At 33.6% G+C, this 17,647-nt stretch overlaps 1 protein-coding gene across 1 annotated transcript; it reads left to right on the plus strand.

Annotated features, from left to right (window-relative positions):
- Positions 1–496: 496 nt before the first annotated feature.
- Positions 497–9,405, plus strand: LOC143593322 (uncharacterized). The gene is made up of 9 exons (XM_077072986.1): positions 497–725; positions 1,077–1,414; positions 1,482–1,731; positions 2,236–2,341; positions 2,387–2,511; positions 4,836–4,972; positions 7,292–7,486; positions 7,585–7,796; positions 8,641–9,405. Exons 1-9 carry the CDS (start codon positions 497–499, stop codon positions 9,215–9,217), a joined length of 2,169 nt encoding a protein of 722 aa, XP_076929101.1. The 3' UTR covers positions 9,218–9,405.
- Positions 9,406–17,647: the final 8,242 nt, after the last annotated feature.

Raw genomic sequence — 17,647 nt, forward strand, 5'->3', positions numbered from 1 at the left:
TGGGCTAGAGGGTGTTGGGCTAGAGGATGAGGATGTTGTGCTAGAGGGTGAGGATAAAGTGAGGGTGAGGATAATAGTGAGGGTGAGGATGACAGTAATGATAGTGATTTTAAAGCGAATTCATGTGAGGATGATAGTGATTGTGATAGTGATTTTAATGTAAGGTCAACAAAGGTTGGGCATGATGGTCAGAATGATAGTGATAGTGACTTTATAGCTGATGAGGACAAACTTACTGAGGATCCTGAAGTTGATATGGGGGAGTACCCTAATAATGTTGACTTAGAAGTGGAATCCTGACCCTGAAGATGTAGATATACAAATTGAAGTTTTAGACAATGATAATATACTTAGTGGGTCAGAATCTGATAATAATGAGACTAGTTTTAGAAAACATCACTTACATGCTATTAGAAGATCAAATGAAAATAGGGTAAACGAATCTAGAGTTAACTTTTTTATAGGTCAAGAGTTTGGGACCAAGCAAGAAGTCAAGATGTTGGTTAAAAAAAATTCAGTTAAAACTAAGAGGCAACTTGTAGTTGCAAAGGATGATAAAGTCAGGTTAAGGGTACAATGTGATGGGTCCTTACCTGATTTTGATGTTGCTGATCATGGAGTCCATATTGCTAGTCAACCAAAAGAAAAAGGGCATGTTGGGAAAGAAAAGAGAAGTAAAGGGGCTTGTTTAGAAAAGGGGAAACAAAAGTTGGTGGTAGGTAAAGGTAAGGGCCACATTAATGTTGGTGGTAGGGGAAAAAGACAAACCCGGACAAATTTCAATGCCCTTGGGTGTTGTTAGTTTCAAAACCCAGAGGTGTTGAATCTTGGGTGTTGAGCAGATTCAATAGTGAGCATAAATGTCTTCAAACCAGGAAAGTTAATGCTTGCACATCCACCTTCTTATCACATCAACTGCTAGATCAAGTTCATTCAAATCTAGAAATACCTGTCAAGTCTGTTCAAGAATAATTTCAAAGAAAATATGAATTAGGGATTTCAAGATTAAAAGCGTACAGGTTGAACAGTATGGTATTCTTAGGGATTATGTTCTTGAAATAAAAAACAAAATCTAGGTACAACTGTTAAGATTCAGGTTGAACAGGACACAGACACAACTTTAACTACTAGAAGGTTCAAAAGGATTTATGTTTGTTTTGGTGCCTTAAAGCAAGGGTTTAATGCAATAGGGAGGGATCTACTAGGTCTAGATGGTGCATTCATGAAAGGGCCATTCCCATGTCAAATATTATTTGCAGTTGGTGTTGACCCAAATAATGAAATCTACCCAGTTTGCTTTGGAATTGTGGAGACAGAAAATGTCAACTCTTGGACTTGGTTCCTAGAAAACTTAGGTGATGATCTAGATTTGGGTCCAAACTCACGTTTCACCTTCATCAGTGATAGGCAAAAGGTATGATCTTTAGTTTGTTTTAAAGTTTTAAAATTTTTCAAATTGATTAATTATTTATGTTGAACAGGGCCTTGTTCCTGCTATTGAAAAGTTGTTTCCATGTGCTGAGCACATATTTTATGTTAGGCATATTCATGAGCATATGAGGGGAAGTTTCAGAGGGCAGTTATACAAAGATATGCTATATAAGTGTGTTCATGCAACAACCATTCCTGAATTTGAGACTGCAATGGCTGAGTTAAAGGCATTCAACCAGGATGCCCACTTGTGGCTATCCAACATTCAACCTAAGCACTGGTCTAAGTCACACTTCTCTGGTATGTATTTTATCTCTTTGATGAGTCAATTGTCAACATAAAGGATCTTGTGTTGATTAACAACTTCTTTGATTTGTTCATATGTAGAGCAATGCCTGATATGTTGATTAACATGTGTGAGGTTTTCAATTGTAAGATAATGGAAGGCAGAGACAAGCCAATCATATACATAAGGGAATATTTAATGAGAAGAATAGTGAATGTGTTAAAGGTTATAGACAAGAGTGAAGGCTTGCTTACACCCATTGCCACCAAAGACTTGCAAAAGTCAGGATAAATGCATCACATTATAATGTTTAGTGGAATTGGGGGGGGGGGGGGATCTATATAAGCTTAGTGGTAGACCAGGTAAGCAAAGAGTTGTTGATTTGGTTAAGAGGGCATGTACTTGCAGAAGGTGGGAACTGACAGGTATGCAACTATCTATTGTATCAATTCCAAAGTATTTATGTCATTATGTAGTTAGTCAGGTAGTGTTTAAACTATGTTATATATGCAATCCAGGTATTCCATGTGAACATGTGGTTGCAGCAATTTGGTACAAGGATGTTAATGGTGGAAAGGTTGGTGCAATAGAAAGTTGTGTTCATCCAGTGCATACAATGGATAGGTAGAGACAGGTTTATTCTTTTAAGATAAACCCAATCAATGGCAGGCCCTTATGGCCAAAGTCTCAAGTTCCTACAGTTCTTACTTCACCAAAGCATCACAAACAAGCTGGAAGACCAAAGAAAGTAAGAAAGAGATCAGAATTTGAGTTAGAGGAAATGACTCAAGGTGGTAATTTGTCAAGGAAAGAAACCAAAGGAGCTTGTTCAAAGTGTGGCAGCAGGACACAACATAAGGACATACACCAAAGTAGGGTGATTAGTCTTTTGGAACATGGTGCATGATGTTAGTTTGAGTTGTCTTTTGGATTATATTATCTAGTATTTGTGTTAATGTATGTTTGGTTGTTAATTTGGTGTTTAAACTTGGTTTAATGACTTTAGGTTGTGAATTTGGTGTTCTAAAAAACTTGATGTATGTAATGACTTTGGTGGATGCTTATGGTTTTCTTGTCAATGATTTATAAGTTATAATTTTTTTGTCAACTGAGTGAACATGAATGAAGCAACAATGTGGTTAATGCAGTCAACATTTGGCAATTGCAGCCAACATTTAGCTACTAAATTGCAGTCAACATTTTGCTATTACTGCCAACATTTGGTTTGTGCAGTGAACAATTGGTTTAATGACTTTAGGTTATGAATTTGGTGTTCTGAAAAACTTGATGTATGTAATGAATGGTTTATGTAATGACTTTGGTGGATGCTTATGGTTTTCTTGTCAATGATTTATAAGTTATAATTTTTTTGTCAACTGAGTGAACATGAATGAAGCAACAATTTGGTTAATGCAGTCAACATTTGGCAATTGCAGCCAACATTTAGCTATTAAATTGCAGTCAACATTTTGCTATTACTGCCAACATTTGGTTTGTGCAGTGAACAATTGAGTGAACATTTGGTTAGTGAAACAACTTGATTTAGTGTTAGTGCAGCAATAACACTTGGTTTATGTTTAGTGAACAATGTGCATTTCAACAACTGGTTGTTTGGTTAGTGTTAGTGCAGCAACAATTTGGTTAGTGCAACATTAGTGAACACTTGCAATCAACATTGTCAAATGCACATTTTGTGCAGTCATGAGCCACTACCATAAGTGAAGTCAAAATACATTAACATTTAAGTGAACATTTGGTTATTGCAACAACTTGGTTACTTGCAATCAACATTGTTAAATGCACATTTAGTGAAGTCAAAATACATTAACAAAACCTAAACAACAGATGCATTCAAAATTAAAAGTTTTATCTAAACACAAGCTGCATTCATCAACCTTGAAAACTTACATTAGAAAGTGTCATAAGTCAACAGCACAAAAGGCTACAAAACAACATAAGCACTTCATTAACCTACACAAAAGCTGCATTCATCTAGAAGAAAAGTACATAGATCATGAAACCTATCCAACTAACAATCAACATCTTTTTCATTTTGCTTGCTTTGTATCCAAGGTTCTTGTTTGCTTCCTCAAGCTTATTCTTAGCTTCTTCAAGATTGTTATTAGTTTCCTCAAGAATTTTGTTAGCTTCTTCAAGACCGTTCTTAGCTCTTAGCAGACCAAGTATGATGTCCACGCACCATTGAAATTTTTTATGATCAAACCATCCAATGAATTTGCATTTTGAACCATAATTTCAAGCAAAAACTATAAATTACTTGTGTTAAGCAAAAATTAGGAGAACTATGTACCTGGACAGGGCACGCATAGAATCGACGACCTGGGTTTTTATCCGTCCAAGAGGTTTTTATTATGGCTTCTTTACCACATTCACAGAATACCATCCTTCCCAATTTTGATTACGGCTTCAATGATATAAAACTGAAACCCTAATTTCTCTAATGGCGGGAGGGAAACAACGGGGGCGGGTTAAAATGGGAGAAATGAGCTAGGTTGGGAAATTACTCATTTACCCTCATGTGGGGGTCACGTGATCTACTTTAACGAGATAAATTAACAGGGTTAGCGCCAAAGGACGTAACGTGATATATATTTGAAACATAGAATGTCCTTTCTTCCATTAAGTTTGGAAAATGACAACCATTGAAAAACCGTACAAAAATAAAGAACTATTTTTGATGTTTTGTCTTTATAATATATATTTCTGAAAATTTTTTCAAATAACTTAATTTTTTTTTATTTATTTTTTTGGTTATTTATTTAGGGAATTTTGCCTTTGTTAAATCAATCATGAATCATGTGGTTAAGAAGACAACACGTGTTGTGTAGAAGGCAGACGACGTCGTTGAATGAAATAGCAGCAACGGACGGCTGCACATCCCATCCAATTTCATTTCGTGTCGACGTCGGAGTCTGAGCCATAGACATTAATCAATCTGTGTGTGTCTGAGATCCTCCTTTGCTATAAAATCCGATACCCAGATCTACAATAAATAAATAGATAGGTAGGTAGGGTTTTGTGTTTGGGAAGTGATGGACAATGGAAGGAATTGAGAAAGCTATGTTTTTGAATAATAATAATAATAATAATGAGACAGCATCCTCTTCTTCATCTTCAACAGCAGCAGCAGCTGATGGTAAACCACCACATCCAATCTACCGTCGATGCCTCAACGGTGACTTCGTAGACTCCTCCTCTTCGATTAAGAAGTCTTTTGTTCGACACCCATCTCTGGTAATCAATTTCCGCCTTTTTTTTATTAATTTGTGTAGATTAGGTTTTACCGCCCAGATTTCATTTCGGTATTTTCAGATTGCCATTGTTCTTACTTTCCTTTTTAACTTTGCTTACTGGGGTGTTTGTTGGGTGTTAACAGTGTTGTACAACACTAGTCGGGCACTAGGGTATGGACTAATTGGAATTTATATGCAAATTTTCAAATAAACACACACACACATATATATATATATATATATATACCAGATTTTCTATATACATTTTTCGTTTTTTATCAATTTTGACCAAATAGCGATTAATCAATCACGGGTGTTAGTTAGTTTACAACTGTATATATTTCAGACCAGTAAACTTTTGCTTGTCGCTATGAAAAGTTGTTGACTTCATATTGCAATTTTCATGTGTCATTTTTACTCTATAGTGTGATAGACAAGTTGGAACCATGAAAGACACCTTTTTTGTTACACCCTTTTGACTAATTTAATCTATTATCACTATTTTAGTTTATCTACTAGTATTATGGATACTTTTACTGTTATTATTAATACTACTGCTATGTTTATTTATTGTATCTATTTGGTTTTTTTCTCTGCTTGCCAGAGGTCTACTGTTTAGCATTTAGACTTTGTGTCACTTTTATTTGGTCGCATACATATAGTTTTCGAGCTGGTGGTCTCTCTGGAAGCAACCTCTCTATTCTTTGGGATAGAGGTACGGTTTGCCTGCATCCCACCCTCCCCAGACCCTGCTAATAGCTTGGCTGTTGGTGGGAATTTTTACTGGGTATGGTGGTGGTTGTTTGAAACACACTTATTCAAAAGAAAATACAACTCTTTGCTTCTGGAATACGAAATTTGACTATTTTGTTCAGAATCTACCTAGTGTCCTTGGCTTGGGTTTGTTTCACTGTAATTCGTCGTTAGATACTACTTTTTGCTGTAAAACTTATACCTGGAGAAATTTTCCTTCTCACCCGTTTTTTGTGTCTGGCATATCACTGTAAAAAAGCTATTTCACACCAGTCTTTAGCATTTTGGGATTGGGTTCTAACCAGTTATGGTCGTGGGAAATTGGTACTGTATTAGTATGAACTTAATCATTTTTATCAATCAACACTAGATTTTGGATTCCTTGACAAAACAGTTGCCAATGATATTGTCATGTTAAATCACTGAACATATGTGTGTTTTGTCAAACGCACACAAGGCGTCTAAAACACATGTAAGGTGAGTTCTTACACAAGTGCAGTTGAGGTGAGCACTTTGGACCTGGTGCAGGCAAGGTGAGCACTTCAGTCTGTTAAGGCCTAAAAATTGGACTGACCCGACCAAAATCAGGCCTAAACCACCCTGAAACAGGCTTAGCCTGCTGCATTTGCATTCTTGAAGATGAAGAAAAGAAGACCGAAGTAAGATAACAGGAATGTTTTTCGGGCAAAAAGCAACAGCGCCGGAGGTTCTGTTTGCATTCTTGAAGATGAAGCAAAAAGAAAACGAGAAACCAAAAATAAAGTAAAGTAGGCGATGGACTGATGGAAGGAAAGAAAGTAATAAGTAAACTAGGTCTAGCCTATTATCTATCCTAGCTGTACAGCTAATTAATTTTACCTTATTAAACCCTCCAGGTTTTTGTATTTATTTATTTTTTAATTTTTTTAAACTTCATAGGTTTTTTATTGTATATTACAATATTACAGTTTGATCTGTGCTATTTTATTTGATTTAATAGAATGATGATAGATTTCCAGAATGTTTCTCTTATTTATTTGTCTAAGAAAATGTTTTACGAGTGTTAAAAAGAAAACAATAAACACTTTTTCATATTGAATATTGCAATCACAAGGTTAGAGTCATTTACATGTATTGGTAACCTCTTTTAATTAAAATACGTTAATGTAGCTAAAAAAATTTCTACTATGACCCTCCTAATTAAAACTTCTGGTTCCGCCACTGAATATAAGGATTAATAGTATTTTATTTATTTGGCAAGTCTATTTAGTATTTTATTACTACCTTTTTTTATTCAGAAATGATTATATTGGGGGCATTTTACTTGCTGTACAAGTATTAGGACTATGATATCTTATTTGTATAACTAAGTCTATAAGGTTGTAATTCATTTATGAGTTACACTGATTAGCGATTTAATAATTGTTCACTTGGAGGATTGGTTTACCATTTTCCACCACCCACGTGTGGTATGATATCTTTTTGTTGTTAAATTTGTCCCCTAAAAAAACGAGGGTGATTTTATTGTTGTTGTCAAGTCAACTGGTAACTATTTTTTGTGCTAATTTTGTTACTATAACTTATATAGGGAAGGGGAAGGATTACAGATGCATCTGTTGAACCAGAAGATTGTAAACCTGAGTTCTTGCCGATGGTGCGGTCAGGAGGTTGGGCCGATATTGGGTTCCGTGGAACCATGGAGGATGTATATATCTGTGCTGACAGTTTTGTCAATGACTATGGTGGCAAGAATCCATTTGAAGGACCTGCTGCCTTTTATGCAGTATGTTTTTCTCATGGTTTTTATTTTATCTTTCAAAGTTCTGGTCAAACTTGGATTGTGTTATATCTTTAATGGGTTAATTTATTATGGTATTTCAGGTTTTTGATGGACATGGAGGAAAACATGCTGCTGACTTTGCGTGTGAGCATTTGCCCAGATTTATATTCGAAGATGATGATTTCCCGAGAGAGATTGAGAGGGTTATTGCTTCAGCATTTGCACAGACTGACTCTGCGTTTGCTGAAGCTTGCATGCTGGATGCTGATCTTGCTTCTGGTACAACCGCATTGGCTGCTCTTGTTATTGGGAGGTTTGGTTCAGTTTTTTTAATACCTTTTAGTTTTCTTTTTCTTCACTGTGTAACCAGATGCTTTCTAAAGGTTGGCTTGGTCCTAAACTCTTTCTAAATGCTCTCTCTAGAGTGTTTTTATTCTAACCCATCTGCTTATGAATCGGGTGTGTGTGTCTGAGATCGTTGAATAATAGGAGTTGAAGAACCAATTTTTAGCCATTGTTTTCATAATAGACATTGAAATATGCTAAAAAGTGCTTTCTTTGGTTCCTGTTTATTTAGTTGTTCTCTTTTGAAGTTCTGACTGCACACACACACACACACAGATACCTCAATATTAAGAGGCCTAAAGTGATTTAAAAATTAGGCCTTCTAAATTATAACACTTCGAAAATGTGATTTATTTAACTTTCTTTTATGCAAATTCTTCATTTAATCTATACCCAATTTCTTGTGTATATTTCTACTTCATAAGATATTTAGTTTATTTTATTTCTTTTTGTTAGATGTTTATTTCAACACTTTTTGTTGCTTTTTGTTGGAAAAACAGTTTTTTTATTAACAATAATAACGGGGATAGTTAATTTTATACTCGAGTTTTTAATGTATCTTTTCTTTTAATGTGCTTATCTACGAATAAATTTAAACATCTATGCATAAACAACATTTTTTCATCAAGTGGTTTGAGATTTTAAAAGATGCAGATAGTCAAAATAATATTTTTTCTGTAATTAATCAGATCAATTTTGGTTTGTTATCTTTCTGAGGGTGGAAATTTCACTTATTTACCTGAAAACTTGATTGTTTCAGTTAAAATATTCATCTTATACACCCTAACACTCATATCTGTAAACGTCTGCAGCTCTTTGGTGGTGGCAAATGCCGGAGACTGCCGGGCTGTTCTCTGCCGCCGCGGTAAAGCAATCGAGATGTCTAAGGACCACAAACCTATGTGCATTAGAGAAAAGAAGCGCATAGAAGCTTCCGGAGGATACGTTTATGACGGTTATCTGAACGGACAACTTAACGTGGCCCGTGCTATTGGTGACTGGCACATGGAGGGACTGAAGCACCAAGATGGTCATGGTGGTGGGCCCTTGAGCTCCGAACCCGAGTTGATGATGATAAAGTTAACCGAAGAGGACGAGTTTCTGATCATAGGATGTGACGGGATTTGGGATGTTTTCATGAGTCAAAATGCAGTTGACTTTGCTAGAAGGAGACTGCAAGAACACAACGATCCGGTTTTATGCAGCAAAGACTTGGTTAACGAGGCGTTGAAGAGGAACAGTGGAGACAACTTATCTGCTGTTGTGGTTTGCTTTCAGGCTGAGGCGCCCCGGAATTTGGTGGTCCCATGGGGAAGGCGGGTGCAGCGGAGTATATCTGCGGAAGGGTTGAAGGAGTTGCAAAGCTTTTTGGATGGTTTGGAAACTTGACCACCTAGTTGGGTGGGTTTTTGTTCTTTTTCAGTTTTGTTATTGGTACTGTTGTTGAGAAGTTAGTTGTTCAAGTGTAACATATGCGGCCGACCTAGGTTTAATTGTTGTTCCTGGAGTTTTGACGTGAGTTGATTTGAATCTGTAACCCGGTAGGTAACAGGAGTTTTGATCTTTAAAGAAAACCTAATAGTCTCGGTTGCTTCGGTTTTATATCGTATTGTTTTTGATGCAGTTTTTCTTATGCAACCAAGTTGGATCGAAAACAAAAACGAAAACAAAGCTGGAAAGGTTCTTTGAAAATTTATTAATCAAAACTGCCTTGAACAATGAGAAACCCAAACAATTTAAAGATAACCTAGACAATTGCATCATCCTCCCTGGAGGTGCACAAATAGGGTATTAAAAAATCCCGGGTTTGGGTATGGAACGGGGTTCGGGTATGATCAGGTATTAGTAGAGGTGGCAATATGAGTGGGTTGGGTTGGATTTGGGTGATGGGTTAGGATGGGTTTGGGTCATAATGGGTATGAGTCAGAATGGATTTTTAAAATAGAGGGTTAGGATGTATATGTGTCAAAATAGGTAAAGTTAATCTATCTTGACCTAAGTAAAGGTTAAAATACAAATAGTTTCAAAAACCCCTCAAAAAATATTCAAAAAAATTAATAACTCAAAATATAAATTAAAAACGCAAAATGTAAAATAACTAAAATATCATCGCCGTTGTCCTCGATTCATTAAAAAAAAACCTCGGTTTTGTCTCGGTTCAGGCTTGTTTTTTTTTCGGTTCATTTTTGTTTTTTTTTCGTTTTGGTATCTATTTGGTTTCAATGTATTCGGTTTTTGTTTGGTTTCGATTTCTCGGTTTCATTCGGTTTAGGATGGATATAGGTCAAGATGGGCAAAGTTAACTCATATCTTGAACTAAGTAAAGGTTAAAATACAAAGGGTTCAAAAACCCCTCAAAAAAATTAATCAAAAAATAATAACTCAAAATATAAATCGAAAACGCAAAAAGTAAAATAACTAAAATGTTTCCCCCGTCTTCCTCGTTCGTTAAAAAAAAACTCGGTTTTGTCTCGGTTCAGGTTCGGTTTTTTCCGCTTTGGTTTTGCTTTTTTTTTCATTTCGGTCGGTTTCGGTATATGTTCGGTTTCGATTTCTCGGTTTCTATTCGGTTCCGTGGGTTTTGTTTGAAATAAAATTGGATAAAACTTGTTTTAGTCCATTCTAACCCATAAACAAACTCATTCTAACCTATAACCAAAAGTCACTAGCATTTTCTCAACCCATCTTGACCTTGCAAAATTCTTTTGATCCATCCTTTATCCAAATTGACCCAAAACAACCCAAATGGGTTTGTTTTGCCACCCTTAGGTATTAGTAACACCGGGGTCGGGTTTGGGTTCGGGTATTGGCTTGAAAAACCATACCCTATGTTCCGAGTCTGGGTCGGGTATTATTGAACCGGGTCTTCAATACCCGGGTATTTGAATACCCTATTTCCGGGTATTGAAAAATCATTTTTCTGCACCGTTCTTCTGTTAACGGGCCTGCTTCGTTTTTTTATTCTAACTCCATTTTTTTGCATGCAAACTTCAAAGTTCATTCAAACATATGCAAACTACTAAACAATGATACAAAAAAAATTATATTTTTTGTGTTTTAGTTTGTTGTTTGGTATATCAAAAGACGTTGCTTTAAACAAGTATTTATATCAAATATCTGCTTCAAAAGCTCCGTTGTCCCTAATATATATTATATTGTAGGAGATGGCATGGGTTAAAGAACTTTTCTTATGTGAATGAGGGCCATGCTTGGATTTTGTAGTGCTTCAAATGAAGAGTTGAAAATATCTAGATGTTTTTCCGGAATGATCTATTACAAAATATCAAGCATCAAGGCAAAATTGTAATGATACTTAAATAATCATGTTCCCTTTGTAGAGTAAAAGAAATGGTTGCATAGTAATTTATTTGTTTGCTTGAAGGGATGGTAAATTAATTTGATTTGGGAGTTGGTGTGTAGTTGTCAAAAACAGGATGATGGAATGACTTGAAATTTATCAAATAATCAAATCATTTCTTTTGTACAATTATATTATTATTATTATTATTATTATTATTATTATTATTATTATTATTATTATTATGGTTATTTCAGAAACGGCTTTAGTTTGATCACTTGATGACATGAACTGCACACAAAGATTTCTCTAAACAATTTTTTCTCTTAACAAAATGAAAATCAGTTTCACATGATTTAATCGAGCACGGAAGATAGGATTATTAAATACCTTGCACCCTACTCCAATTTATAACCCAAATAATGCAAACACATACCAGTCTCTCAATGAAAGCATCAATTGATACAGTTTATTTGAGATAACCGACAAACCTCCCAAGAAACAAAATAAAGAAGAATGACCAAATAAATTTTCTCCTCTTATTATTAAAACGTTCAAAGTATTTAAAGGAAACAAGAATTCAAGATAAAACTAGAAAACATAACATATTTGTAATTAAAATAACTTGCAAATAAAGAAATAAGATTATTGCTATCCTTTAAAGTGATCCAGCCATATTCTTTTAATCTTCGAATTCTTGGCACCAGGCTGATTTACGGGTCTCTCTTCTAGATCGGACCCTTTTGGTATCTGGATCATATCCTGAAAGGTGAAGTGCAAGTTTATTAGAGTACAAAGGCACAAACTTGGAGCCTAACCCCCCGCATGTTGTATTCATATTCAACACATGATAAAATAATATCAATCTTACCCATTAAATCCCACAAATAGCGTAGTTATTAGTATTGGAAAGAGAAATGTAGGTAAACTTTACATTTTGGATAGAGGAATTACTTTCGGAGAGACCCCTAACCCTTAAACAGAAAAGACAAACAACTAGAGCTACAAGTATGGAAATAGAGAACTACAAAATAACAAAAGTGGTTGAAGAATAACATGGTAAGTAAAAACAAATATAGCATCATAAAACCACATATAGACAGATATAGAGACATTAACATCCAAAGTCCATCTCAAGCATACAAAATCTAGGCCCCTAAACAATGCTAAGACGCAAGCCTAAAACAATTCTTACGTCTTAACAAGTCCCTATCTTGGACCATGTCCTCAAAGTAGTGAAGCTCTAGCAAATCCTACCTAAGCCGATCAACCCAAGTCAAATTGGACATGCCTCTACTCGCCTACTCCTCACCTTCACGGTGATGATTTCCACCTCTCAAACCAACGCTGTTGTTTGCCTCATCTTCACATGCTTAAACAATCTGAATCTCCTCTCTTATTTTTTAATACAATGTACAAACAATTCCTAACTTTCCTTTGATAATTTATTGTTTATTAGGTCTAACTTTGTATGCCCATACATCCATCTTAGCAATTATCCCATAGTTTTATTAGCACATGATAAAAGATGGGCCACATCTCTGGGACAAATCTTTTTGTTTCTTTTGGAGCCGTATGGCCCGTATCATCTTCTAAGTTCAACTAATGTTCTTTTATGTACAAAAGTTACAAACAGAAATAAGCATAAACTTATTCTAATTGGAATTTCATTTCAACGCATACAACGAATACCAACAATCAATCAGCTAGTCACAACCATCACATGGTACATAATGCAACACCATGTGCGTGTAATTGCATGTAATGTAATGCAGCATCATAATTTTGTGAAACCACACGGCTATGCATGTTCCATTTCCACATGAATATCACGTGGCCATGCTCCTCGCAACTTAAAGAGGATGCTGCTCGCTCTTGTAGCACATAAGCATGCTAACAGTTGCCATGTGTATTAGTAAGAGTCAAATTAGATAAATGTAGAGGTGCACAAAGGGTATTTTCCGGAACCGGAATCGGATAGGAACAGGTTCCGGTATGGTCAACAAAAGTCAAAACCGGGTCCATGTATGAATCGGTTAAGGGTATTGTCGGGTATTGACCGGGTTTTGTCCGGTTCCATCGGGTTTTTTTGGGGTTTCGGGTAGGGTTGAGTCTTGACCGGGTATTGGTGGAACCGGTTCCACTGGGTCCGGGTCAGTTCCAATTCCGAGTACAGTTCTGGAAGGAAACCCAAAGCCAGGTCCATACCCACGGGTAAGATAGGGTCAGGTCCGGTTTCGGATAGGAACCGCATAGTCGGATCCGAAACCGGTTTTTTTCACCTCTAGATACATGTATTTATGAGTGGTACATTATGTCATATTCGAGAACAGACGTTTGGTGATTGGGACAAAGTGTAATCACATAGAAATCATCCAGGGAGAATATTGAATTAACACTACCTACTCTTTGGGAGAAGATAGTAATATTAATTTGTAAACCAATTTTATTTTAAACGACGTTTAAATTTACAGCAATAAACATAATTAACAAAATCATGGTATTGTAATGAGTTTATCATGACAATGGGCTTATAAGTGTTTAGGTATTCTAAAATTATATATATATATATATATATATATAAATATATAAAGTATAGAATGAAAACCCATTTAAGCCCGTAAAAACCCTATTAAACTCATTTTTTTTGTTTTTTTTACACACGTAATATATGTTGTAACATTTAATACAAAAAAAAGAAAACTAAAAAAATGTTTTGCTATTTTTTAACATTTTTTTACTAATATTTATATATGTTTTCATGAAAGAGAAAAAATTATATTTATATTTACATTTTTTATTCACTTTAATTGTGTACCACAAGATTTAAACTTTAATTAAAAACATGTGGTTGAAAATGGGTTTCTAGAGTTTTCACAACTCAAGTGGGTTTTTATTTTAACCTTACCATATATATATATATATATATATATATATATATATATATATATATATATATATATATATATATATGGAGAGGATCAAAAGAAAACTCATCTTTGGGAGAAAACTTAAAAACTCCTAAAAAATTATTTTTAATTTAATATAAAAAAATATTTTCAAATTTCCGTTTTTGCATTATTCTTATATATTGGTCCCCTTCACTCGAAAAAAATAAAAAAAAAATTAAAAAAAAAACCCGTTGTAATGCACATACGTATTACTATGCGAAACCGTTGTATTACACATGTGTATTGCTATGTATTTCTTAAGTTCAATAGTGTTTAGTTGTATGTATTCAATATTTATGTATTGTATATGTGTAGTAGTGTTGTATTATATGGAAAAAAATAATAATAAAATAAAAGTCGATGTAATGCACATGTTCGTTAATGTTGTATTACACATACGTACTAATGTGTAATCGATGTGCGTATTAGTCTTATATTGCATATATACAATAGTGTACATCAAATATGTGCAATAGTGTTGTATACTATGCAATACAAACACTTTTGCATACATGCAATGCACACCATTACACATGTGCATTACACCGACGAGGTTACCGACAAGGTTTTTTTTTTGGAACCAATAACAAAATATAAGAATAATGGAAAAAACAGAAACTTCAAAAAAAAAAGTTTTTAAAAGTTAAAAATATTTTTTATGTGTTTTTAGAGTTTTTAAGTTTTCTCTTTAAGAGGAGTTTTCACTAGATCCCACCCCTATATATATATATATATATATATATATATAGAAAAGGGTTAAAATAAAATTACATAGTTTTGTAGGAAGAGTAGGAAGAACATAAATTTTAGAGTTAGGAAACTATGTGAGCCTATTTAGGGAACTATGTAGGCTAAATCCTAGATCCTAGGAAACTATTTGGTATTTTTGAAACTACTAATCTTAACCATTAGATCCTAGATCCAAGGGCCTAGATTTATTTTTACTATTCCTAGGAAACTATCTCTTTTTACTATAACTCACCCATATATATATATATATATATATATATATATATATATATATATATATATATATATATATATATATATATATATAGGGGAGAGATATTTTGAGAACCATGTTATGTTTTAAGAACTTAAGAACTCAACTTTAGGCCACACATTTAATTAAATGGATTGGAATATGTGATTGAAATTAAATCTAGCAAAAAAGTCAAAGTAGGAAAGAGAATAAATATGTAAGTGGTTACACAAACTTTTACGTCCGTTACAAATGTGTAAAAAGTCGACTCGGTGCGTAAAAAATTCTGTAATTTTTCTACGTGTATGTAACTTACATATATTATGCATGTGTAAAAAAAATTCGAAAAAAAAATCGTTACACTGAGTTCTTTCGAGTTCTTAAAACTCGAAGGGGTTCTTAATTGAAATCTCCCCTATATATATATATATGTAGGATTTAGTTCATTTTAGAAGTATTTCTTATAGCAAGAAGTGCGAGAAGTCAATTGAACCAATCACAAATTTTCTTTTATTATTTGTTTTTATATATAGATAGGGGTATACTTGTAAAAAATGGTTTGTTTTATATATGGCAGGTAATAATTCATGGAGAGTTACATATTAATTTATATTAACTTAGTTTATAAAAAAAATGGTTAATGTGTATGTGTATGATTTAAGAGTTTGATTCCATCGGTTGAATTGGGAATACGCCATAGATCAAAATCAATTTGATATAGGTTTATTGATTAGGTTCTTGTTTGTCCCATGCATTAAACATAATAAACTCGAAATAAAAATTAACTAAAAAAACATAATACACAACATATATGAAACTCATACGTATGCCATACACTTTCTGAATGTATGTATTTACATAATTCCATAGGCGTGTACATACGTAGGTACTTACGCACGTAGGGACGTACGTACTTCGGCATGTAGGTACATTCACACATAGGGACGTAGTTAGGTACGCACCTACGTATCTATGTGTGTATGTGCGTACGTAGGGGCGTACACACATAGGGACGTAGGTACGCATTATGTGTGTATGTATGTACCTACACTTCATATGGATACAAGAGGTTTTTTACCGGTTTCGTCACCGTACTCTTGCAAATAACAAGATATTCATCATCCATAAGATTAGATGAAGTATTTGTAAACCTTCAAAATGATAGTATACCAAAAATATTAAATGATTTTGAAAAGAGAGATTTAATTGTAGCTTTAATGGGAAGATTTAATTGACTAGTTAAGTAATTATGAGTTACACATTTGTTTTTAATGATAGTACATAAAAATTACTAGCATACCCTTTTTGGTAGTAAATTTCATTAAAATAGTGAAAATAATTATAAGAGTGCCATTTGGAGTAATGACCATTGATCAAACAAAATCAATGGATGAGATTCACTTCTCGTAATCATATCACTTCTCACAAGATCCATCCCTGTATATACATACATATATATATATATATATATGGAGAGGATCAAGAGAAAAATTAATCCTTAGAGACAAAACTTAAAAAATCTTAAATAATTATTTTTAATTAAAAATAAAAAAATATTTTCAAATTTCCGTTTTTGACATTATTCTTATATTTTGTTACCCTTCACTCGAAAAAAATAAAAAATAATAAAAAAAGACGTTGTAATGCATATACGTATTACTGTGTGATACTGCTGTATTACATACCTGTATTATTATGTATTTTTATGGTCAGTAGTGTTTAATTGCATATATTCAATATTTGTGTATTGTATATGTGCAGTAGTGTTGTGTTATATGCAAAAAATAAAATAAAAATCGATGTAATGCACATGTGCATTAATGTTGTATTACATATAAGTACTAATGCTTATTTGATGTGCGTATTAGTTGTATGTTGGTGTGTATCAAATATGAGCAATACTGTTGTATTGCATACATGCAATGCAACACTATTGCATACATGCAATGCACATTATTACACATGTGCACTACACTGACAAGTTTTTTTTTTTTTTAAATAATATCAACATATAAGAATAATGAAAAAAAAGAACTACAAAAAAGTTTTTTTTTAAAAGTTAAAAATAATTCTTTAGAAGTTTTTAAGTTTTCTCTTTAAAATGAGTTTTCATTGATCTCACTCCTATATATATACACACACAAATTATTTCACAAAAAATATGCACAGAATTTCCATTACAGATATATGAATTAGCTTATAAAGATAGCTTTTGGAGAAGAAGTATATACAGGAGTTAGACGAGGATCAGGGTCTAATAGTAATAGACATATAATACAAATAGAAGAAGAAATAAATTTAGACTGAAATATGGATTTATATAATCAACATCAGTTAGATATATTAAATCCTAGAATATTATATCAAACAGGAATATTTAACATAAATACAACCTTAATAAGAAGCAGTAGTGAAGAAAGTCTTAGGGTAATAGATAAGACAGTAACATTAGATTTATTATCACCAGAAACTATACAAAAAATTAAACAATCAGGAAAACACTTCGTACACACAGGGTTAATTATTATAGGAATTAAGGCTTTAGGAAAAAAAGACTTAGGAACAAAATTGTTAGCCTTAATATTAGA

Source organism: Bidens hawaiensis, unplaced genomic scaffold, assembly GCF_021521415.1.
Source record: "Bidens hawaiensis isolate Kalapana, Puna unplaced genomic scaffold, B.hawaiensis_p1.1 tig00041910_1, whole genome shotgun sequence".
NCBI lineage: Eukaryota > Viridiplantae > Streptophyta > Magnoliopsida > Asterales > Asteraceae > Bidens > Bidens hawaiensis.

Bases quoted from the DNA above. Each gene is read 5' to 3' on its own strand.
- LOC143593322 (XM_077072986.1), top strand. From the start codon at position 497: ATGTTGGTTAAAAAAAATTCAGTTAAAACTAAGAGGCAACTTGTAGTT. The intron at 7,487-7,584 runs GTATGTTTTTCT...ATGGTATTTCAG, and splicing joins GACCTGCTGCCTTTTATGCA to GTTTTTGATGGACATGGAGG. The intron at 7,797-8,640 runs GTTTGGTTCAGT...AAACGTCTGCAG, and splicing joins GCTGCTCTTGTTATTGGGAG to CTCTTTGGTGGTGGCAAATG.